The sequence below is a fragment of the Sciurus vulgaris genome (genome assembly GCF_902686455.1).
Source record: "Sciurus vulgaris genome assembly, chromosome: 15".
In the NCBI taxonomy this organism is placed as follows: Eukaryota; Metazoa; Chordata; class Mammalia; order Rodentia; family Sciuridae; genus Sciurus; species Sciurus vulgaris.
This window is the reverse complement of record NC_136476.1, coordinates 14,866,177-14,891,947: the sequence shown is the minus strand read 5'-3', so window position 1 is coordinate 14,891,947 and position 25,771 is coordinate 14,866,177. Positions and strand designations below refer to the sequence as shown.

General features: G+C 36.5%; 1 protein-coding gene across 1 annotated transcript in view; it reads right to left on the bottom strand.

Moving 5' to 3' along the window:
• Positions 1-25,771, bottom strand: part of ALDH1A1 (aldehyde dehydrogenase 1 family member A1) — a 156,673-nt gene that overhangs the window by 44,512 nt on the left and 86,390 nt on the right. Inside the window, 1 exon segment of the mRNA XM_079112055.1 lies at positions 4,459-4,538. Coding sequence (XP_078968181.1) covers positions 4,459-4,538 — 80 coding nt within the window.

The following is a 25,771-nucleotide window of genomic DNA, read 5'->3' as shown; positions in this document are numbered from 1 at the left end:
CTTTCAACATAAAAAGTTTTTGTCTGTAGGGTCTCTCACTGTTATGGCTGCTAAACCTTGGTTCTTTCCCACTTTTCTAGGCCACCCTATTCTCTGTATCCCTCAAAATGACCTCAAATGTCCCTTCCTTAAAGGGGTTCTTCCAAACAAACTCCTCAAAAGTACACTCTTGCCCCTCATCCCCTCTCAACTTTCAGGATTCTTTCTTTTAGGACTTATCATAATTTGTGATTAAAATATTCTTATTTGCATGTTTTCAACCCCACACATGCTCTAGGAATATAATCTCCATGAGACAAGAATCACACTAGTCTTTTTATATTATGAGACCTAACAGAGCAATCTCACAATCACCTTATTTGATGAAAAAAAAAAAAAAAAAAAAAAAAAAGGGAAATAAGAGGAAGCATAGGAAAAAGGGAAAGATAAGGGAAGGGATGGTATTTGGAAATATATGTGACCTGAATTTGGCTATTATAGAAATTTAAAGAAGAGATAATGTGGAGGGAAAAAACAGAATCACTTCAAATTGTGCCTGCCACACAATATTCAAAGATTAATGACTCTTTCCTATCAAAAATATTTTTAATACAGAAAGTTTAAACCAACTAGAAATCAAGAGAAATAATTGACAAAATTTAATCCAGAGGAGCTGAAGAAATGCAGTTCATACAGAGCTCATGCTCCTATGTCAAAGCTTCTGCCTCACAGCCTCTCCCAACCCAAACTCCACCCTTGCATTCAAAGCAGGAAACCTCTTTCCTTTTGACTGTCCCTATAGTTCTCTTATTTTTCTAAGTTGGTGGCAAATGTCTTCTTCCTGGCCTGGGAACAGCTGAGTAGCAGCTGGAAAGTCTCATGGTCATGCATCCTCCAGTAATCAGGAATAGAAAAATGAAGGTCAGAATAAAAATGGATAAAGCATTGCAATTCCACCTCCCCCAAGTAGTGGTATTGGCCTCAGATAAGTCACTTGTTAGCGCCAGGCCTCAGTCAGCCAGTGTTAGCTTTGTCACTCACCAGCTGTGTAGATTTAGGGAAGGTACTTAGCCACTCTGTTCTTTAGTTCCCTTAGGTGTAAAAAGGACATAGTAGTCTCCTCTTAGGGTTATTGTGGTGGGGTCAGTGAAATTGTTACATAGAACTAAAACAGTCAGTGGCAGAGTAAACCAAATGAATTTTAGCTCTAATTTTTCCTGTATGTAAATATATGTGTATAAAATGTCATTAGCTGACGAAAAAAATTTCACACATGAACAAACTATTGTTTAATGAGCTAAATTTAATAATGAAGTTAAACATTTGGGGGTTTGAACCGTATCTGAGAAAACTTGTCTTCTTGAATTTTCCATTTGTCTTTTTTTTTCCCCCCAAGGTAAAAACAGGCTTAGGAAAGGAGAATGGGAAACCGAGTTACCAAATCCCATAAGAGAAAAGTCTTGATCCCTGAAATCCTGGATAAACCTTAGGAACTTCGCTCCAATGCAACCTTTGTCAGGTGGACATGACTGTGCAAGACAGAGTGACAGGAAAAACTAAGGGAAGAAAATGAGACGAGAAGAGTACCTGTGGGAAGCAGTCCAGGAAAGGTCAGGTGAGAGAGAAATTTCTGGAAAAACTGGGAGGAATTCAGAAAAATAAATGTTAACTAGAATAGTTAGTCTTAAACATTTCCCACGTGCCAGCCAGTGTTTCAAGTGCTTTGCATCCGTGAATACATTTAATGCAATCACCTACCTTAGGAAAGAGGTACCCTCATAATTCCCATTTTATGTGTGAGGAAATGGAGGCTGAGGGAGGTATGCCCAATGATCATATAACTTTCAAAGATGCTCCATTCAAGGGATGGGTTGGCAAATGTAGAATTTACTTATAATTGCAAGGGGGAATAATGAGGGTAGGGATGAGATCCAAGTTCATGTGGATTTATGATGTTATTGAGGTTTAAAATTTCCAAAAGCTTTTGTTTCATCTTTGGAAATATTTCTTAAACTCTAATCTCTGTTCCATCTACCCCAACAAAGAAATAATCAGGCTGTACTGAAAAAAAGTTATAAAAGATATGCATCAATGAATTCTTTTGTTTGGATGAAAATCAGCCTAAGTGTAAGAGTATGTAGCTCTTCTACTGAAGTTATATATGTACAGGTAGATAGATCTATAAGGATATAGATACACAAACTCTGTTGTTATTGTTCAACCCTGCTGGTCCCTTCCCTCTCCTTTGCCCCAACAACCTATATACTTCTAGCATAATGAAGAAAGACATGAAAATAGTAGAGAAAAATAGTACAGAAGTTTAGGGGCTGATCAGGGAAGCTCACTCCTCAACATCACACAATCCTCACTTTCTCAGTTTGCAACTGGAAAATTTATTTCCTAACCATCATTTGCCCAAGTCCTCTTGTAAGTGCAAATCCAATACAATTCTGCAGTGGGACACAGTAAAAAGAAAACGCAAAGGCATTTGAAAAAGCTCACCCATTTAGATTTAATTACATACATAACTGGTGTCCTCCCAAGTGTGAAAACGTTGTAACCAATAAGTCAAATAATAAAGTGCTTTCTGAGCAGACCAGATTCATAATAGAAGATGCATGAGAAATCAAAATTCACCCAATTGCTTCATGTATTTGTGCCCAGAGAAATACTAACCATGGAGCAAATGCTTATTCTTTGGATCTTATTGTCTTCTGAACACTTAGGTCACTCATTTTCCCTCAAAGGGTATTCTTGTGCAGTGACATTGAAGTGAGCAGATTTAAATTTTAAAACTATCTTTCTGTGTTAAGGGATCACTGGTTCTGTGCTTGTGTGTTAGATTTTAAGGAACATCCTATTGGTCTAGTACTATAACTTACATGCTTTATTGATAACTGCTAAGTGAAGCTTAATTCAGTAGAAAGCTTAATTCATGTTAGAGCTAAAACACACAAGGAAGATTTGCAAACTTCTGCAAAGTCAAATTAAAGAAAGGGTGAGGGAGCATCCACACTATTAATGTATCTTCTGGGGTAGTGTAATAGAAAAATAAATCTTTCCAACAATTGCAGTGACGTAATCTAAACTCATAATTTTGATCTTCATGGCATGCATTTTTAAAAGGACCTATTAGTACTTATTTTGAATTGAAATTTCTGTGAATGACATAGCTGATAAGAAAGTCAAGAGTCTTGTGATGTTTTGAACCTACCTTTGCCAAAAGTAATTGTTAGAGAATATGGATTCACCAAAATTTTCATGTTTCCATTTGCAATAAATTTAAATGGAAAAGTATGTTCCCTCTAATAAACCCTTGTGAAATAATACTTTCATGTACTTATAGCTGCTGGTCAACCCTATTAAAGGCACAGGCTCATGTCTGCTGACATTTTCCTAAGGAAAAGAGCCAATCAGCTGAGTAGCTTCCTCATTTGCTGTGCCTATGAAAATGAATATGCAACAGACCTCAGGTCTGCAAAAACCATCCAGGGTTACAAGTAAGGAATCAATACATAATAGTGGAACTTCATCAAGTTTAAGGCTCTTGCTTTTTTGCTGGTTAATTCACAAAGCAAAATGGCTCTCCTCTGAGTTGCAATAGTTTGTTTCTTACCTGACTTTCTGCATCAGACCATAAAGCTAACTCTGATTTTGGTTAGACTGCTTTGTTTATTTGTTTGTTCGTTTGTTTATGTCTTTATTTGGAGGCCTAGGATCTGACAGGAAAGGCGACTTGTAAATGTGAAATAGGCAAAGTTCAGAGTTACTCTCACAACAACTTCAGCAGGATTCATTTCCTAGTTCTCTGTGGCTGTGGATTTTGAAGTCTGGGTCTGGCTCTTGCTCTTGTTTCTCTAAATATTTATCAGTTAACAATGACACATCTGCTCCAATAACAATAAACTTGGTCGGAGAAATAGATAAGCACGTTTTCTTTCCCAAAATATGCAAAATAATACAAATTCATTTGAAGGTTTTAAAACAGCTTTCAGCCAGTTGTCAGAATTAAGTCCTCTGAGTCTAACACTCATTTTATTAAACACATAGAAAAGTCATATTATTGTAGTAGGCTTTGTTTCTCCTTTAAAAATACATTTCCCACTTGTTTGGCTCCTTCTAGTAAATTCCTTTAGTGAATATTTGCCTTTTTTTAATCACCCTTGCCGGTTGTACTCAAGTTAATACAACTGCTTACTAAATTCCACTGAATTCTGGTATAAGAACCTTTCACACAACAGAGAATTCTTTTCATTTGGAAAGATTTTAAGAAATAAAATTATGAAAAACTGTCTGATCTGATTTAGACTCCACCATTCGATCAGGACACTAAACCCAGACCTGCATTTGGCAAGCCCTTTATTCTTGTATTTGCAAAGGGCTCTTGAACACAAGTTTACTTAAATTGACCTTTTATGCTTTAAATACATGTACTTTTTACAGACCCGAGGCAAAGCAGCACATACAAGTTGTACTAACCTTAGTATACTGAATCTTCAAATTGGTGAGTGGAACAGGTAACTCTGGCACTGCTGAGGACAACATTTCTGGTTCGGCTCCTGGAACACAGGTGACACGCTCAGCAATTTGGTTCTGATAGAGCACTTGGCTTTATTTGTTCCTTTTTATCTGCACGGGCTAAGGTTTATTTGCATATTGGGATATGATTGGATGAACAGACCGGGAGCAGAAAAGAAAGGACACTACTTATTTGTAACACCTAGGGCAGGAAGCCTTCGACTTTAGACTTAAATCCTTAAGATACCAGCCGTCCAGCACCAAAGTTGCATCTGGAGACAGTGTACTATTTGCAGATGAATTAATTTACAAAGCCGAAATCTGTGATAAGGGTTTGCGGTGCAGCTGCTCTGGCCACTAAAGCCAGTTATTATTTTTTTTGGCTTTTTGTGCTTTTTATGCTACTATGTAACTTTTCGTCCTCTGACAGACTGGGAATCAGAGAATTTGAGAATTCTCAAATCGAAAGAGTCTCTAAAAGGGCACTTGTTCTCAGGAGAAGCTGGGAAGGAGAGGACCCTAGTCAGGTACCTTCAGGAGAAAGTTGTCATCACTTAGTCCATCTCCCAGAAAATCAGGGTGCTCTTGGGGAAAGAAAGCCTTTTGTCTAGACCCTACTGGAACCTGGCTTAAAAAAAATCAATCAGATATATTTTCAGTGCCTCACAGTAAGGTAAGTAGATTTCCTACGATTTCAGAAGCTCTAAAATATCTGTATTTTCTATATGGGAATAGAAAAGTCAGCAGGACATTTTGGGAACTCAGAGGACTGTTGTACATAGTCACCACAATTGGCAACATAGCAATGCCATCCATCTGTAAAACTTCATGTAAAACTTAAGTGACCTAACTCAGTGGAGGGGCACAGGTCTGTAGTCCCAACAACTCAGGAAGCGAAGTCAGGAGGACCACAAGTTCAAGGGCAGCCAGGGCAACTAAGTGAGAACCTGTCTCAAATTTTTTTTTAAAATGGGAAGGAGAGGTGGTACTGGGGATGTGGCGCAGTGGTAGAGCACCTCTCAGTTCAATCCCCAGTACAACAAAAATAAATAAATAAATAAACAAACTAAAATAACCTCTGGTTTTAGGTGTTTATATCTACCGATCATTGCTATATGCAATTGATAAAGAGAGAATTTAAACAGGACTCCCAAATCAAGTTCTTAACATTTCAAGCTGGAAACTTTCAAAAAGTACAATTTTTAACTGCAGTACTCCCATTTTAAGTACAATGCTTTACTGCACTGGAGCTCCAGAAAAAGTTAAAATAAGTACAAAATAAAATTCTTTGGATACTCTGATTGCTAAGAATTTACAACAACCATTTCTTTCTAGTGACATTGCGTGCTCCCCTGAATATGAGATTTAGATAAGGAAACTAAGTTATTGAATAGTTTTTTTTTTTTTTTTTTCCAAATCAGGTGTTGGATCCTCAGTTTCTCTCCATCCTCACTTGGTATCCCCATTTGACAGACAGAGGGAGGATAACTACCTTGTTTATGAACAGATCTAATAAGTACAAGGCGAAATTTCATTTCAGGCCAGTCTGACTCCAAAACTAGAGCTCTTATTTCTACCGTATTTCACCAAATAATCGTCACCACCATATTAACCTATATTCACGAGTATTCTGTGCATCTTAATCTTGTACCAAAGACAGTTTAGAAATAAATAACTTTTTCAAGTAACATCAGCACAAGTTTTTAAAAAGCTTGACACAATGGTCATGACCTACATTTTTGGTAAAGAAATTTTTTAAAAAATTTCACATAAAATGTGACGACTATGCAGTGAAATATGGTATTTCTTCTCCCTGCCCCAGAATCAGCTGGTTTGGTTCTCCAGCTGAATGTCACCCTCTGGGACACCTAGCCTTTATTCATCCACGCAGGAATTGACAAACTTCTGTAAAGAAGTATTTTCAGCTCTTTGGGCCAGTTTCTGTTTTAACTTACTTGGTTTAAAAGACTCTATAGATAATAGGTAATGAATGTAAGTGTTTTTAATAAAATTATATTTGTAGAAACAGGAGATGGGCCAGTTTGGGGCATCAGCTAGTCACTAGACTCTAAGGCAACACCATTCTGAAGTCCTAGTCTACCCTGCCTCTCTTGCTTGAAGACCAAATGGAAGATTCCGTATTCTTTCAACATTTCTTTCTCTCAGTTTCCCCTCACCCATTTTTTAAAAGTTGAATTGTTTTGTCTTTCAAAAATGTGTTTTGAATTAAATGCACAATTACACAACAGCTGTTACATAATATGCAGAATGGTACTCCGCCAAGCCCAAACAGCTGTGTTTTGCTGCTTTCTTCTGCTCCCAGTTCACAGTTGTTTGTGGATTCAAACATTGACTTGTTTGATGTCCAGACATTGAAAGCACAGGCTTCATGACACACTTGGCATATCATCTCATTCTCTGGTTGAGCACATCCCTGATTGTACTTGGTTGGGTAATTATATAAGAACCGTCTCTTTAAGTCAGAAGTTTCTGAAGGGAGGTAAAAGCAGCAGCTTTGGAGACAGGTTACCACACCTGCCCATTTAATGTCAACAAATATTTACTAAGCATCATTTACTCATCAGTCATTCTTCAACCTTAAACTCATTTGAAGAGCAGATCTTTCCTGCCCAGAAACCACAAGGCCTGAGATCTGTATATGGAGTATGAAGGCTTCTTTTGTAGAAGAGTATATTTCTGGGAATGATTACATGGGTGAGAGATTTTTTCTACTCTCTCTCTTCTTATAGAGGGAAAAATGGCTTTGGTGAGAAAAAAAGTGGCCACAGAGGCACGCTTTAAATTTGGATCCAGGGCTTTGTATTTTAACTTGGCTTCCTTGTATTTTAACAGAGGAGTTGGTACTTTAACTTGGCTTCCTTGACCAAGGATGTTCATCTTTTCTTATACAGGGACAAGATAATTCCCTCTCTCTCTCTCTCTCTCTCTCTCTCTCTCTCACATACACACACACATACACACACACACAGAAATTAGAAATGTAAGATAATAGTTTATTCATCTTTTGTATGTGACTTCTTCCAACTCTTTGTGAACGCTGTCATTACACCAAAAAAAAAAAAAAAAAAAAGCGAATAGACCATGACTCTCCAAGTTACCAAAACCACTCCCTCATTTCACAAGGAGCCTCTCCTGAACTCCTTTCAGGCCTCAGTCACCAAGGACAAGATGGAAGGAACCTAATCTATCTGCCTGAGTAACTGAAACTTTTAAAAATTCACATATGTTAACAAACCTTAAGTGGACAGTAAAACAAAAAATTGCTTCTGCAATGGACCGGATGTTTGCATCTCCTTAAGATGCATATGCTGAAGTCCTAACCTCCACTGTGATGGTGGGGCCTTTGGGACCTAATTAGGTCATGGGGTGAAGCCCTTGTGAATAAGATTAGTAACCTTTTAGAAGGAATGCTAGAAAAACCTCCTGCCAATTTCTGCCAAGTGAAGACACAAGAAGTACAATCCAGAAGAGGCCCTCACAGAACCTGACCCTGCTGGCACTCTGATGTTGAGTTTCTAGTCCCAGAACTGTGAGAAATAAATTTCTGCTGTTTATAAGCCATCCAACTTCTGGGTATTTTTGTTTTAGCAGCATGAAAGGACTAAGACAGCTTCTTGGCAGTTTTGAATTTCAAAATCCTAGAATATAGCTCACTTTCTTTTGCTCAGTCACGTGCCCCATTCCTAGGCTCCTTACCTTAGGCATGGCTGGATGGGTCAACCTGTGGTTAATACCACAATGGGTCTTTTCCTACATTTTTTGAAGACTATAATTTTATCAAACACCACATCATTCTTAGTCCTGTTTGGGTTTTAAAACTGACTCTTGGGTTTTAATATTTGGGAAAAAGCAGACCTTTTTTATGGTGAGAAAATCTGCTTGACTGGCAGTTGATGCTATAAAAGGAATTTAAGTGAACATATGGGTTGGTGGGCTTCTGTTCATCTGCTATTCTTCTCTACCCAGAAAAATTTCCCTATCTCTGATTTCTCCTGCTCCTCAGATATCCTATCTCTTCATCCCATGTTACTGAGATAGGGTAGATGCCCTTTATCTCATATAATCAGGACTTGCACAGATTAATAAGGTCTCTAAAAGAAATAGCAGATTAAAACTTCCATACAATAATTATTTTTGTTTACGTAGGTTTTGCTATACCTTATGAACGTAGGCTATATTTTGAAACAGGGTGTGCTCGGAATTTGAGATAATCATGCATAAGCAGCAATTAGTATTTTTATACAGTTTTTGCTTCTGTAAAGCAGAGAAATTAAAGGCACTAAAAACTTAAGTGAGGTGATTTGAACATAAACTATTTTAAGATTTTAATAATTTTCTCATTTTTTATAGTTGTCTTGTACACAGATTATACATGTTTAGCAGTTTGACAGTATTGTTTGCATTCAGTAGTTTTCATAGAAGTAACTCTTCTTTCCCCACCAATAAATCAATAAATATTTATATAAGTCAAATTGTGGGTTCAAATGAATAGCTATTTCTGGAGCAAAGAGATTTGACTATTGGTGAATAGTGCAGATTGTTCCCTACATGGAGTATTCAAAGACATAAGTGTCAATTATAAAGGTTTTTTCTTTTTATTTTGTGTTTATTTTTTAATTTTAAAATGTCAAATGTGCTGTTTATAGAAAATTGCAAGATAATTAAGTGAACAACTCAATAATAGTTATCAGATGAACTAAACAAAATAATCATGATTGGATCAAGAAATAGAATAATATTGAAACTTCACAGACTCCTTGGTGCATATTTTTGATCACTACCCACTGCAAATAAATTAGCAGTATCCTAACTTTAAATGCATCATATTCTCTCTCCTTCAACACCCGCCCCTCCAATTTTGAACCTGACATTGAGAAAGCATACAGTCAGAATATTTTTTACAAAGGAAATCTGGGAGTGCAAATAAATCTGACAAGTTAGTCAAACCATAGCTCTGGGTAAAGAAAGTTTCTCAAGGAATATTCCCCACCCCAGTATACCCAGATAGGTGGTTCATTATGTTCAATAAACACAAAATAACAAATGCAAAATAGGCCACAATTGCTGAGTGCAGAGGTGTACACCTGTAATCCCAGGGACTTGGGATGGGGAGGCTGAGACACGAGGACTATGAGTTCAAAGCCAGCCTCAGCAACTCCGTGAGGTCATAAGCAATTTAGCAGACCTCTATCTCAAAATAAAAACTAAAAAGGGCTGGGGATGTGGCTCAGTGGTGAAGTTCTCCTAGGTTCAATCCCCAGTAACAAAAAAAAAAAAAAAAAAATATATATATATATATATAGGCAACAATGAATTAGCATTTTTATCAACAAAGGGAATGTTTTCATCCCAATTAGAGTACATGAAAGAGTGTAAAGAAATGGCCCTTTTCCTACAGCATTTGTCAGAGAGTAATAATAACACTTAGAAAATAGTGCCAAAATATTAAAAATATTCACACCCTTGGTCAAGTTATTCTACTTCTAGAAATTTATTTTAAGAAAAAATAAGTTAGGTTATGAACAAGTACTTTCTTGAAGTGTTTTATATATATATATGTTATATGTTATGTATATATGTTATATGTTATATATATGTTATATGTTACATATAATTTATTTTAAGAAAAAATAAGTTAGGTTATGAACAAGTACTTTCTTGAAGTGTTTTATATATATTATATATGTTATATGTTATATGTTATATATATGTTATATATATACATAGAGCACTCATAGACATGAATGGCAATTACAATGGCTTTTGCTTTTTATTTTATTTTTATTTAAATTTTTTTAAAAAGTCAAATATGGTCTCTATAGAAAACTGCAAAATTATTAAGTGCACAACTCAATAAGTAGTTATATATGTTGAAAACACTTTAATGTATTAATATTCATATATATATATATAGAGAGAGAGAGAGAGAGAGAGAGAGAGAGAAAGGGAGTCAAGTGTTGTGTCACTGAGCTGTATCTATCTCCATTCCTGTATTTTTTTTCTTTAATTACAAGCAGTTTATAAACTTGTATGCGTGTATAGAGATGCCAAGAAAGTGTGTTTCTTCCTTTGTATTTGACCAAAATCTGCAACTTGCCTTTGATCCCAACCTCAGCATTTGGAAAGATAAATGTATTACTGAACTAGGCCATTTTGCCTGCTACACAGTATGCCAATCACTGACACAAGTTTTGCAAAAGAGAAAAAAAATTTATTCAAAGAGTAGTCAGTGTGAAAGGGGAGACCCAAGGCTCAAATTCATCTCCCCAAGAATAGGATTGGGGGATATTTATGGAAAAAAGGGGCAGGTGATTTAAGTCATGGGAACAGGTGACCGGAGATGAAGTAATCAGTAGTCTGTACACGTATAACCAAACTTCATCTCTTTATCAGATGCAGGTTGAGGAAATGGCATCATTAGCATGATATGGGATGAAGTTTTCATTCTCCTGATATCAAAAGGTCATCTGTCACACACACATTCCCAAGAGTCAGTGGTTTTAACAAAAGTAGTCTTCAAGTCCCTCAAAAGAAACTTAGACAAACCTTATGGTCATGATTCACACACCAGAGATGGCTTCTACAGCAAAGCTGGCAGGGGACCAATAACATATTACTCAGTTGTGTGACCTCCAGAATTAGTGATTTTTAAAGTTAGCCAAAAGCAAGTGCAGTTGGAGGTTTTATGTAGGTTTTCTCTTGGCTTCAAACAGCAGAAATTCTACTTCAGTATCATATCTGGCATCCTGAATTGATGCATGATAAGAAATGGTGTGATTGCCCTGGTTAAGTTCTATAGAACTGTCCTATGCTGAACACAAGCCCCAAAGACATCCCAAGAAAATAAATTTTATATGGAAAAGGAAAGTGTGCAGATGTAATTTAAGTAAGAGTCTTGAGATGATTTTCCTGGATGTTCAGGGTGGCCCTGCATGCAATTATGTGTGTTCTTAATAACAGGGAGGCAAAGGACATTTGTCTACAGAAGCTGAAGGCAATGTGAACACTGAAACAAGATGCTCTGTGACTGCCTTTGAGGTTGGTGGATGAGGCTAGAAGCTAAGGAATGCCAAGAATGACACTCTATAAATTGGAAAAAGCAAGAAAATGGATTCTCTCCTATATACGGCCTCTGGAGGAAGCAGGTCCAGCCCTGCTCTGATATCAGCCAGGGAAGCTGATTCAGATCTCTGGTTTCCAAAATTATAAAAGAATATGTGTTTGTTTAAATTCCCACATTTATAGCAATTGTTACAACAGCCCTGGGAAACTAATGCACTAATCAATGAAAATTCAAGTTCAGAGATGCCAAAGTGAACGTTCTGTTATTGACCATGTACCTATCATTCTACATATTCAGGCTTATTGTTAACATCTAAATATTATGTTCAAATAAAGGTAAGTGTCCTATCTGTACCGTAGAATGAAAACTCCTCAGGTGCTTTCCATCTTGAAAATCTTTCAGTTTCAGTAGCAGTATAAATGAATTTTTATTTTAGATGTATTTATTGCAAAAACAAAATACAATAATGATATTTGTGGAAGCTCTTAGTTTTTTAAAACACTTTGGACAATTTCAAAATTTTGGTTTGCTTGAATTTGTTCAGATGTTTTAAAGTTTACTTGCATACCCATATTTGTGACCAGCAAACAAATTTCTCTTCCAGGCTTGTTGGGACCCTAAACTAAATGTCACCCCTTATCATATAGCTGGGTTTGCAAACTTGAGAGCAGCATATTTATTTTGTTGAAGAATTAGAAGTATTTGCAAGACCTGAGCAGTGATTTCTGCCTGTTTGTCCATTTGAATCATCCAGGGAATTAAAAATAAAACAGATTCTGATTTAACAGGTGTGGTGTGAGGCAGGTGTGGGCATGCATCTAAAGCTCCTCAGGGAATCCCAATGTGTGGTCAACTGTTGGAACCACTGAAGTGGAGTTGGGTTCCATTTCCTTGTGGTGCAATCGACTGAGGTTCTCAAAGTTGGAGCAACATCCAGGTCACCTGGAAACCTTTTAGAAATGCAAAGTCTCAGGTTCCATCTCAGACCCATTGAATCAGAAACTCGAGGGTGGCATCCAGTCACCTGCAAGCCCTCTGGGTGACTCTGATTCAAGTTTAAGTTTGAGAACCCCTGTACTGACTGCCCTTCAGACCCCCCACCCATATTATTTATTCTAGTCTGCTCTCACTCAATTAAGTTACTTACCTTGTCCTTTATATTTCAAGACTCACTAAATGAGCTCATAATCATGTTCCCAAGTCTAATCTTTTTCTTGAATTTCCTATTTCTGAAAACGTCAACACAAAGCTCACCAAGCTTCAGGTATTGGTTTTTCTGTAAAACTATTAATTTTACTTAATCAAATAATAGTTACTTTCAATCTTTCAGGGTCCATATAACTGCTTTTTAATTAAATCTAAGTGTTTCTGCCTTTAATATACTTGCGTTTAATGTTTGTGTTTAATCTGTATTTAATATATGTATGCTTTCATCTTTTGTATCTACTTCTATTTATTGAGATTACTGATGTACTTTGTGCTTTCTGTTTGTCTTCAGATCAGTTAGGATTAGAATTGGCTGCCCATAGTTGAAAACCCAAAATAAATACTCCAGGTGGCAATGGATTCCTCCCTCACATAAACAGGGATTTTAAGTGAGTCATTCAGAGCAGACAAAGCAGCAGAGTGGAAAGATACAGAGGTTCCTTCCAGCTCATTGCTCCAGCATTTCTGAAGTACTACTCTTTGTCTCTTAACAAGATAAAGCTGCTACCACTCCAACCATCACATTCAAGTTCCAGGATCCAGAATGGAAAAAAGAGAAGGAAAATGACAAGAACTAAATTTTGAGGTTTCCCTGAAACTTAAAGCTGGTTGATCAGCACTGAGTCAGATGTTCCCACCTTTATAAAATAAAGATTATAAACTATTTCTAAGCATCTAGGCTCATACATCATAATCAGTCATTGTGTTTCCAAGGAGGGCAGGAAGAATAATTACTGCAGAGGTAACTAGTAGTCTCTGCCCCACACTCTTCTTTCTACAACCTATCTTCTATTGTATTGGTGATCATTTATTTACCCCTTCTTTTTTACCTCTGTTCTTATTTGAAATAAATGCTATTTTTACTCATTGACCTACACTCCTGAACATGTTTACATTTTATCACTATTTCTCTTTCTCACAAAGAATTCAAGGACTTGCGCGCCCTTAGGCATCTACTCCTGTTCTGCCTGTGATAGTTGTCTGTTACAAATTTTTGTTCCTCTTTGACTGATAAATCCAAATTTCTCATAATTGTCTCCTTATTGTGTTCAGTGGATTTCTATTTTACTTCACCTGTTTTTTAGATATGTCTTTGCCTATTATTCACTCTTTTTCCCCGGCCCTTCCTGCTGGATTTTATTTTTTTGTTTGAGAATCTTTAGAAGTTCACATTCTTACCAGAATTGTCAGGACTCCTTTAATTCTGTTAGTTTTTTAGAGAACTTTTGGTTTTGTGTATGCTTTCTACTGTGTTTTGTTCATTTCTTTCTTTTCATTCATTTCTCTTGTAATTTCCTTTATTCTGTTTACTTCAGCTTTCCCTTCTCCAACTTCTGTAGTCTTAGATCTTTCGATTTTCAACCTTCTGTCATTTCATATGAAGCTCTAAATTTCCATCCGAGCACATCTTTAGCAGCACCTAGAAATTGGGATATAATATTCTATTTTTATTAATTCAAAATGCTTTCTAATTTTGATTGATATTTCCTCCTTGATTCTTGGGTTATTTTGATGTGTATTTTCGACTTTCTATATTGGTTAGCATTTTAAAAAAAAACAAATATTTGCAGCTTATAGCAGTATTCCTATTTTATATATATTCTGTAGGAACATGATGTATATATATATATAATATATATATTCTATTTGTTTCTCCTTTAATTTTTCTCAATGTTTTTAGACTTTTATATTTGGCCTTAGTGATATAAATGATTTTCCTTTTGTCCTCTTTCAGCTTTATTGAGGAATAATTGATGAACAAAAATCACATATATTTAGGCTACATAGCATTTTATTTTTATACATGTATGCCTTGTGAAATTACTACAATGAAAGTAATTAACATATTCATGACCTCACATTGTTAGACTTTTTAACTCTTTGTTCTATTAGCTTGAGAATTATGTTATTCTTCCTATTATTTCAGTGGGTTAGTTTAGAACTTACATGTATTTTTTCACTATTTTACTCTTCTCCTCGGCTAATCCAAACACCTTTCTGTTTTCCATTCCAGCTCCATTTCACCCATGTGGTTTGTTTGTTTGTTTGTTTTTTGTGGTGATAATACTTAAAAATCAACGTTCTTGGCAAATTTTAAGTATGAGATGCAATATTATTAGCTGTAATCACCATGCTGTATGTTAGCTCTCCAGAACTTATTCATATTGCACAAGTGAATCTCTGTACTCTTTATTCGAGTATCACCACTTCTCCAAATACCCAGCCTCTAGCAACCAATACTCTCTTTGAATTTAGGCATTGAATGCCTTTTTAGATTCCACATATGAATGAGATCAGATGCTATTTGTCCTTCCTTGTCTGGCTTATTGCACTTTGAATAGTGTCTTTCCAATTCATCGTTGTTTTCACAAATGGCAGGATTACTTTCTCCTGAAAGACTGATTGATTGATATGCCATTGTATATCTATCCCATGTTTTTTATGCAGTCGTGGATAGACACTTAGGTTGTTTCCATATCTTGGTTATTGTGAATAGTCTGCAATGAATGTGGGAGCATAAGTGTCTTCCTCTGAATATGTGCTCAGAGGTGGGACTGCTGGATCACTTGGTAGCTGTAGGAATGTTTTGTATAGGTGAACATCTTTGTCCTGTTCCTGATTATAGGAAAAAGGGTTTAATCTTTCACTATTTGTAATATTGGTCATAGATTTTTTCTTGGTTATTCAATTTAACAGGTAGAGCTTTTGAAAACCGGGGATAGATGAAGTTTATGAAACGATTCTTCTTCATGTATTGAGGTAATCACACGGTGAATTATACTATTTGATTTTCAAAAGTAAAGCCAACATTTCATCTCTGGAATAAATTCCGCTTGGTCATAAAGTAGTATAGATTGTTAACATTTTGCTCAGAATTTTTGCATCTTGGTTAAGAAGGGTAGTAGTCTGCAATTTCTTTTCCTGTAATGTCTTTCTCCAAATTTTTTAAAAATAAGAATAATCCTGGTTTCATATCATGATTTTAAAATATCCGTTTTTCTTCAGGATTCTAGAGGAATTTGTGTAGAATTAATTGGTTGTTACAGGCTTGCTATAATTTGTATCTGAAATGTCTTTTAAAGACTCATATATTGAAAGCTTAGATCCCAGTTTGGCACAATTGGGAGGTTGTGGAAACTTTGAGAAGTGAAACCTGGTGGGAGGTTTTGGTCACTGGGGGCTCAAAGAGGATTGTGGGATTCTGACCTCTTTTTCTTCCTGTCTCCCTTTCACTTCCCACCACCATTAAGTGAGCATCTTCCTCTCCCACAGACTTCCACCGTGATGTACTGTACCACCATAGCAATGGAACCAACTGTCCATGAACTTCCATGTTCTAAAACTGTGAGCCTAAATATCCCTTTCCTATTTTTCAATTGATTTTCTCAAGTACTTTTCTATAGTAACTGAAGATTAAAACAGGCAGGAAGGAAAATCTAGTTTTTTTTTTTTTATTTCATTTTGGCTGGAAGCAGAAATCTATTCTTTTACTTCAATTTAAATGTTTCTTTTTAATCATGCATACATACACATTACCTAAAAATTCCAGTATATTTTAAGCAGATATTTCAAATACAAGACATTATAATGGTTATGCTTTGTACATCATTCAGTAACACTTCTTCAGATATATTGACATATTTTTTCCTTTGTATTGTTTGTTCTTCATTCCTCCATCTTCAAACTGATACTTGGAATAATTCTACCTATACCTGAAATACCCAGTAGTGATTTTTTTTTTTCATTTATTTTATAAGAATTTCTTGGTGTCAGATTTTTTTGGTCTGAAGATATATTTATCTTGCCTTCACTCTTAATTATTCATTAAGAATTTTTAATTAATGTAATATGGTACAATATGATGTGCTGTAACACGGTAATTCCTGATGAGGACTCCAACTTGGCAGTTATTTTAGCACTTTGACGGCTCCATCTCAGTGCCATCTTAATTGGCTTCTGTTGTACCATCAACTGTCAATCTAATGATCGTGCTTTCACCTGACGCTCTTTTTTGTTGTTACTCCTGCTAAGTGTTTTCTTCTCTTTGTATTTTGTTTTCTTCAGCTTTACTGAGATGTCCTTACCATTAGGATCCTTTTGATTTATCCTGCTTCAAGTTCACAGGGCTTCTTGAACCTGAGTCATTATGTCTTTCATAAGTCTGGGAAAGTTCCCAGATAGATCTTTCTGGGACTCCAGTTTTATCTTATTAGATTGTTTCACTATATCATTTAGTCATTTATCTTTTATTTTTTATTCTTTTCTCTCTGTGCTTCCTTATGGAATTTTCTCCTACCTCAGTCAATTTATCAATTTTTTCTTCAATTGTGTCCACTTCCTATCAAGTGAACACTTGATATGGATCATTTTAGTTCAAGAAGCATCTTTCTGTTGTTCATTTTTGATCCCACTTCTCTCCTCTTTTTTTTTTTTTTTTTTTTTTTTTGCGATGCTGGGGATCGAACCCAGGGCCTGTGCATGCGAGTCTCCTGACTCTTTCACGTTTGTCTTTCTAACATTCACCAATTGAAGTCTGCCTGATAATTCCAACGATTTCTCTTTACATTGTTTGTGGTTTCTTCAGGATTATGTTCATGTTTTCTTTTCCTCTGACTTTGCTAGACATCGTGTGCTAGGTATTTAATATAAACTTTTGTTTCTAAAAATAATCATAGACCTGCGAAAATGTGATGGTCTTCCAAAGAGTGTGTGAATTTGCTGCTACAAAGGTCCTACCATCTTCTCTCCTCCGAAACTGTCACCCCAGGATTCTGGCATCAAATAAAGAGGCTGTCTTCAGGACTACCCTGCCCTTCTCTGCAAGCTCTGGACCAAGTACAGCAAGGTTGTAAATAGTGCAACTCAGCATCTCAGACACTCATTATGCTTTCCACGATTCTAAAATGCCCATGGTAAAGGTAGCCCATTCACTGGGATCCCTTTTCAGGGCTCCTTCTGCCTCACTGAACTTTACTATCTTGTTAGCAAGTTTTATGTTTCTAAGAGGTTTGTTTATAAATATTTTTGTCCATTTATTCCAGTTATCCTTCCATGGAGGCTGCAGTCCAAATTATTTGTTCTGCCATTACCAGAACTTGAGAACATTCTCCTTTTTTGTTTTGAAATTATCTTGATTAAAAATTTAGGGGCTGGGGTTGTGGCTCAGTGGTAGAGCACTTGGCTAGCATGTGTGAGGCACTGGGTTTAATCCTCAGCACCCATAAAAAATAAAATAAAAAAATACAATAACATTATTTTTAAAAATTAGGTTAAGTGACAATGCTATGCTATCAACTTGGGTTTTTTTTCCCTCAGTCATTTATAAATATTGTCTTCTCAGCCTTTTTCATGGTATTCTAATTTTTACTATGTATGTCTAAATGTATGTTTTATTTTCATTTGTTTTGTGGTTCACTGTGATACTTAGATCTGGGTTTCATGATCTTCATTGTTTTTCAGATTTCTTATCCCTTATTTACTTTAGACATGTATGGGACCTTGTCACTGTAATCTCTGTGTTCTTGTATCCGACTTCTAAATTCCCATATCTTGCTCTCACTTTGCAACATCAAAAATAAGTTTCTTAAATCTGTACTCTAGTTTACTTGTGTCTGATTCAGCCATTTTTAATTTGTTACTTAGATCATTCATTGTTATTTTAATTTCAATGACTTTTTTTCCTAGAGCTTATTCAATCTTTCAAAATCGTTATTATGTTCTATTTGTCTTTGTCTTGTGTTTATTTAAATAAGACAAATAGTCTCAAATCACTGTATAACTAAGGGATTGGAGAGAATTATTAGTTATATTCTATCTTTATACATAATTGATAAAGAAGAGAGTCTAAAGTTCTTCTCTGGACTACCTAATGATGTCTCAAATTAACTTATCGGTTTGAATAACATTACTTGGCAGAACACATAAGAGTTCATTTGGAGGATGACACATTTCACAAAACACAGCAACCAGCTCGGAAGTCAGAATGTCTTAAAAGGCTCATTTGTTTAAATAACACGTCCAAGAATGTGTTGGGAATAGAGGAAGATTGCAGACTTTATATGAATCTCCATATGGGAGAGAGAATCATATTGAGATTTTTGTGAATGCTCTCAATTTATCACTTTATCATCACTAAATGTAAGATATGAAATTATATCTGTTACTCAGTTACTTTAGAGGAAGAAGATATTTTATTCTTGTCTTTCTGCCGCCCCTTTCATCAACATTGGGGAGGGATGGTAGTTGTCTAAGGACTGGATCCCTAACAATGAGTGTTAGCCTTTGTTTATGAAATCTCAGGGAAGGAAGAATTCTTTCTCCACCCACAGACTAGGCTAAGGGGCTAGGACTACATTCCATCTCCGTCCGGTCATGCAGAAAACTTATTTTCCTACTGCATTCCTTTTTGAGTGCAAGTCCTTCAAAGATGTGATCTCAGTTCCTACCTCCTCTTCATTCAACGCTGACTCTCTTCTGAGCTGCCTCTTCAACCCTTTGTCTCTCAAGGCTGAAAATTCTCAGGGGCAGGACCAGTTTGTTTTTCTCCCAATTTTCAGTTTCTTTGTTTTCTTTTGACTTCTGGAGATTTCCTTTCTTATTGGGCAAAGTATGCATTTGATAGCTACTTATGATATTTTTACCTTGCATTTCCGGCTATATTTTAGAAGGAGAATTCTCATGTTGTCTACCTAGTATACTGAGCAAAAAGGAAACTACTTTCTCAATCAGAAAAGAAAGAGTACAGTCATTTAGAAAAACTGGTTTAGTTCACAATATGTCTAGAGTTTCATGGTTTGTTCATTTTTAATATGTGCATATTTTTATAAAGGTTTTTCTTATGAATAGCAACCAACATCTGAAGATGTTCTTACATTATGGATTTTTTTTCATTTTATTACTTACATGCATAGATTTATATGTGTTGAAACATGCTTCCTGATTTGGGTCTGCTCCCTTTAGCTCTTCCTTTTTATAGACACTCTTGGTTGATTTTGTGTTGAAAGTTACAAAAGCATCTCAGTTTGTTATTGCTCCAGTATGCAGTTTTATACTTGTATTTAAAGTTTCAGGTTGAGCCTAAATTCAAGCTGAACTTTAGTAGTGTTCAGCCATTTTCGGATATGCCTGGAGACAGTTATTTGTTGCCTATCAGAATCATTTTTAAGCAAAGGTGAAGATCCTCCATAGAATAACACCTTCTAAGCAAAGATAGCAGTGGTCAGGTAAACACGGGTCTCTAATGATGCCATGGTTATCAGGGATGAGAGTTGAATCTAATCACAACTGGCCAATTGCTAATGAGATTCGCTTCTGATCCAGTGCCCCTTCTCCCAATCACGGTCTCTGATCATAATGGTAGGGACTGAATAAGCTGAAATTCATTAATGGAAAACGCCTTAATTAATGAGAAGTCCCTTTCATCCTACACTGGGAAATTTGAAGAATATGCAATTTATCCCTGTTCCCCATATTCTAGAGACACAAAGGAGAAGAAATAGACACAGTCTCCCCACAATGGCTTAGGGGTATTAATAAACTCCCACTGGTGTATCTGAAGATTCCTATAGATCACTCATGGCAGCAAAGATGTAGGGACACAGCCATGCGCGGGAGATCAGATAGCCAGGGACAGAAGATAGCAGCCAGGCAGCAGAGGGATGTCAGTAGCTTAATGACCACTAAGAGAGAGTGTGCCCTTATCTGCAGTATCCATTTTGTTAAGTTCTAAATGGCATCAGGAAGACGCTGCCTGATGATTTTATGGACAACAAAAGCCTTGATATGAACTCTTACTAAAAGGAATGGGGGGAGAAAGGTGAAGCAGATGAGACACTGTGAATTGATAGTTGCCAGGGACTGGGGAAGGGGAGACTGAGAAAGACCATTTTATGAGTAAAGAGTTTCACTTTGAGTGATGGAAATGATCTAGAATTAGATAAATGTACAAAATGCCACTGAACTGTTCACTTTAAAATAGTTTCATAATTTTAATTATAGTTTTGTGCAATGTGAATGTCACCTATGTGAATGAACTCTTTTAAAAATATAACGGGATAGCAGAGAGCAGCTCATTTGTGACCATGTGTGACAACCCAAGCCTACCCCTAATAAAGAACAATCCTTTGATGGGGGCTGCAGACCTTGCAACACCATGGATATTAAAAGTCTGAGAAACATAGTTTTTATTACTTTCAAACTGACCCAGGAATGAATGCCCTGGGGAAGTATGAATTTCACAATATTTACAATATTTTGCTCCCATGTCCCATTGTTTCAGTTGCAATTCTTAGATGCTGTGACAACATAAATAGTGATTAGCATGTATTGGATGGCACTTCAGAAATATTCTAAAAGGGCATCATTGCTCTGTATTTTTATTGGTTGTTTCTGATCATTTTCTGAAGGGCAAGAGATGATTTCCCTCCCATTGCCCCTCCCTCAAAGACTAAAACAAAATTAGGCACGAATCCAGAATCATTAGTAAGCAGTCCTGATTGGCTTTCAGAAGGACAACATCCTGGGAATCAGGAACTCGTTTCTCTCTGAAGTCAGACTACTATAGCGTTAAAGCTTGAAACCATAGTTTAGCATGGAGAGTTGAGACATTTCGGAAACAAATGGTGTGTGAATGTAGGAAATAGTTTCTTTCGGGAGATGGTATCGTGGTTTATCCTGGACCCACATTTCAAAGGCTCTCTTTAAACCATTTGGACATGCTTCTATTAGGATGTCACTTTCTTGGTGAAAAAAGCAATAGCACATTTCTAGCCCTATGTTCCTGTCATGAGGACCAGTTTCTCACACACATGGATCATAAACTCCATAAACACACAGAATCTCCCAAACTGCCTCTTCCAAACTGTTTCCCCAAGAAATTGGACTTCAACAGTTTAAAGTCCTGGAAGGACTCTGGGGAGTCCATTGAGCATTAACCAGTTGATTTTCCATGATATGTTTTTTCAAATATAAAATTACTCAGGCAATTCAATCCCTCCAGACTGCAAGATTCTAGGAAGCACTAGGCTAATGCTGAACATACTCTTTTTTTTTTTATTTTATTTTAAGAAGCACTGTGCACATAGATTCCACTCTGCTCCTTAGAATTGTGAATTATTCATTCCTGCACTTGACAGGAGTACACCTCTTCAGGGAATTGAAATCGACATTACGTAGTTATTCTTGTTGCTACTAACATTTGAATCAGTCCCCAAACTAACTTTATTAGAAGTGGGTTTTTTTCTTTGTTGTATTGTTTTTATGAATGTCTCTTCCTGAGCTGCCATTGACAATGTGCAGGGAAAAATTATTTTACTCTAATCAGTATATAGAAAGATGTTCTTGGAGTTTTGCCTCCAAAGACAAAATTCAAAAAACAGGGGAAATAAACTCATGGTTTCTAAATATAAAATAGTAGTGGAATAAACCTTGAAGGATCAGAATCCCTTTTAGGCTTCTTGATTAGAAAGGGCATTTCACCTAATAAATCCTAAATCCTGCTGCATTCTGGATTCTCACCCTTGGAGCATCTAGCCGCCGCTGATTCGAATCCCGTGCCCGGCATTCCACACCTCATCTATTTGAGTGGTTGGATTATTGTTCCAGGTTCAAAACCGGACTTTAAAAAATCACAAGGACTACCATAAAGCACCAGCAATGACAAAGACAGTTATTGCTACCTATTAAGAGCGTGGCTCTGCCCTAAAGGCTTCATAAAGTTAGGTAGGAGGTGTGACTTGTTTCCTGCATTATACAGACAAAAGCGCTAAGCTGTCAGTCAGATTCTCAGAGTCCTGCTTTCTTCCTCACCTTTCCTCCCATTCCAAGTCAATTTAGTTCTTACTTTAACTGACTTGCCGCCTGCTATAGAAAGTTGTTAATTTTTAAAAAATTAATTGCTTTAAATTTTTATTAGTACATTATAATTGTACATGATAATAGGATTTATTTCAATCATTTTGCACATAATATAATTTAATCAACTTCAATCTTAATGCAGTTACCACATATACATTTGCTCATTCTTCCAGCTGCCTATGAATTCAGGGAATAATCTACCTTGACTCAGCTTTGACCGAATGTGATGCAGAGAGAAGTACATTGCATTTGGTAGACACTTCTGTAATTATTTTAGAATTTTGGAAATTGTTAACAATGATGTCATAGAGGAGTGCGTAGGTTTTTGGTATAGACCACACAGTAGCTGTTCAATGAAGAACTAATAGTTTGCAACTTCCAGGTCTCCTCAACCTGAGTTGCCACAGATCGAATGGTCACATCACAGTAAGAATCAGGGTCTCCAAGTAGCATGCCTGGCTCAGAGAATGTTTAAAAAGTCATTAATTAGCATCAAGATTCCCTATTCCTAGAACTATGGATAACCTGCCCGACAAAACAAGAGACTTGATGTTTCCTTTTGGTTAATATACAAAGTTACTTAACACAAAACTCTTTGCTTATTGACAATGACCATGTTGCCTTGCTAGTATTCTCAATTTGTGACAATTACACATTGATAATGTAATTTTTGCCATGCAAGATTGAGATTAATCTGTTGTATGACCACATTGTCATTCAGTCACATTTGTTTTTATATTCTGAATTACTCAATATATAGACGTTCCAGAGACTGGAAAGATAGTATGTTTCCTCCCCTCATCTTACTGTCTCTGCACATCTTCCTAAGTCTGTTTAAAAGTTGAAAGCCCTGAAGAATTTTTATGGACTTGTCTTCTAAGCACATCTTTAAAATGTTACTTTATCTTCTCCACATTTGGAATCATATTCTTTACATCTCTGGTTGAGCGAGGATTGGGCTGCATTGTTCTGCTAGGTAGAAAACCATTACTCCATGAGGTAGAGACTACTACTTTTCCACCAAAATCAACTGCCAACAATGTTGCAGATGGCCCATGACTGCTTAGCATAGTTCCCAGAAGTTTACTGTTTCTCTTCTGGGTCCTGATCCACACCCTACCTGCACCTTTTGCATAAACTCTTTCCTTTCTCCACCAGCAGGAAGCTAGATGAGGTGAGAAGTCAGCTCTGACTGCATCAGTAGGGAACGGAAGGACAGTGATAAGGAAGAAACCTGTCTTCGGTGACCTCGAAGAGCAAGGCTTTCCTGCAAACGTGGAGTGGCAAGTTCTATCATTAGCACACTGGGTTCTTGGACAACATTTACAGAAGCTTAGTCTTACCCTGACAAGTACATCTTGTCTGTTAATAGGTGCCATGTTGTAGACCATTGTCATAACTGCAGGAATCATAAAAGGCAATAGAGGGGTTGGGGCTTTAGCTCAGTGGCAGAGTGCTTGCCTAATTTGTGCGAGACTCTGAGTTTGTCCTTGGCCCTGAAACATCAACAACAACAAAGACAACAGAATGACCAGAGAACCTAGCAAAACTCAACCTCTCAACATCCTCTTAAATCTCTTTAACTGGATTAATTATACCTACATGCTGTGGACCTTGTCGATTCATGGGGAATATGTGACCTGCTATTCCAGCTTTTCCACTATGCTTACTAGATTTCAAAAAGTCTTCAAGATTGAGTCACATCTTGGTAGATAATGGGAGAAAATGAATAACTCTTTCTCCAAAGGAGTTGCATCAATTTGCACTTCAGTAAGCAGTGAGTGAGAGTTCCATTATTTCGAAACCACACTGAGACTTGCCATTACACACTTTTGAATTTCTGCCAGTGAAAAAGGACCAATGCATTGCCCAACTTCTAGGGATGCCATTTTTTTTTTCAAATTTCCAATTGTACATTTATTCAAATTAGGATCCTGATAAGGTCTTTTCTTTTTCTTTTTTTTTAAAAATTTATGTTTGTTGTAAACAAATGGGATACATGTTGTTTCTGTTTCTACATGGAGTAATGGCATACCATTTATGTAATCATACATTTACATAGGGTAATGGTGTTTGATTCATTCTGTTATTTTTTCCTTTCCCCCACTCCTCCCAACCCTCTTTTCCCTCTATACAGTCCCTCCTTCCTCCATTCTTGTCCCCCTCCCACCCCCCATTATGTGTCAGCATCCGCTTATCAGCGAGATCATTCATCCTTTGGTTTTTTGAGATTGGCTTATCTCACTTAGCATGATATCCTCCAATTTCATCCATTTGCCTGCAAATGCCATAATTTTATTATTCTTTATAGCTGAGTAATATTCCATTGTATATATATACCACAGTTTCTTTATCCATTCATCAACTGAAGGACATCTAGGTTGGTTCCACAATCTGGCTATTGTGAATTGAGCAGCTATGAACATTGATGTGGCTGTATCTCTGAAGTATGCTGATTTAACTCCTTTGGGTATAGGCCCAGTAGTGGGATAGCTGGGTCAAATGGTGGGTCCGTTCCAAGTTTTCTAAGGAATCTCCACACTGCTTTCCAGAGTGGCTGCAATAATTTGCAACCCCACCAGCAATGGATGGGCATACCTTTCTCCCCACGTCCTCTCCAACACCTATTGTTGCTTGCATTCTTGATAATTGCCATTCTAATTGGGGTGAGATGGAATCTTAGTGTAGTTTTGATTTGCATTTCTCTTATTACTAGAGATGTTGAACATTTTTTCATATATCTGTTGATTGCTTGTACATCTTCTGTGAAGTATCTGTTCATTTCCTTAGCCCATTTGTTGATTTGGTTATTTGTAATTCTTGATGTAGAGTTTTCTGAGTTCTTTATATATTCTGGAAATTAGTACTCTATCTGAAGTATGAGTGGCAAAGATATTCTCCCACTCTGTAGGTTCCCTTTTCACATTGCTGATAGTTTCCTTTGCTGAGAGAAAGCTTTTTAGTTTGAATCTATCCAAGTTATTGATTCTTGCTCTTATTTCTTGCGCTATGGGAGTCCTGTTAAGGAAGTCTAATCCTAAGCCAACAAGTTGAAGATTTGGACCTACTTTTTCTTCTATAAGATGCAGGGTCTCTGGTCTGATTCCGAGGTCCATGGTCCATTTTGAG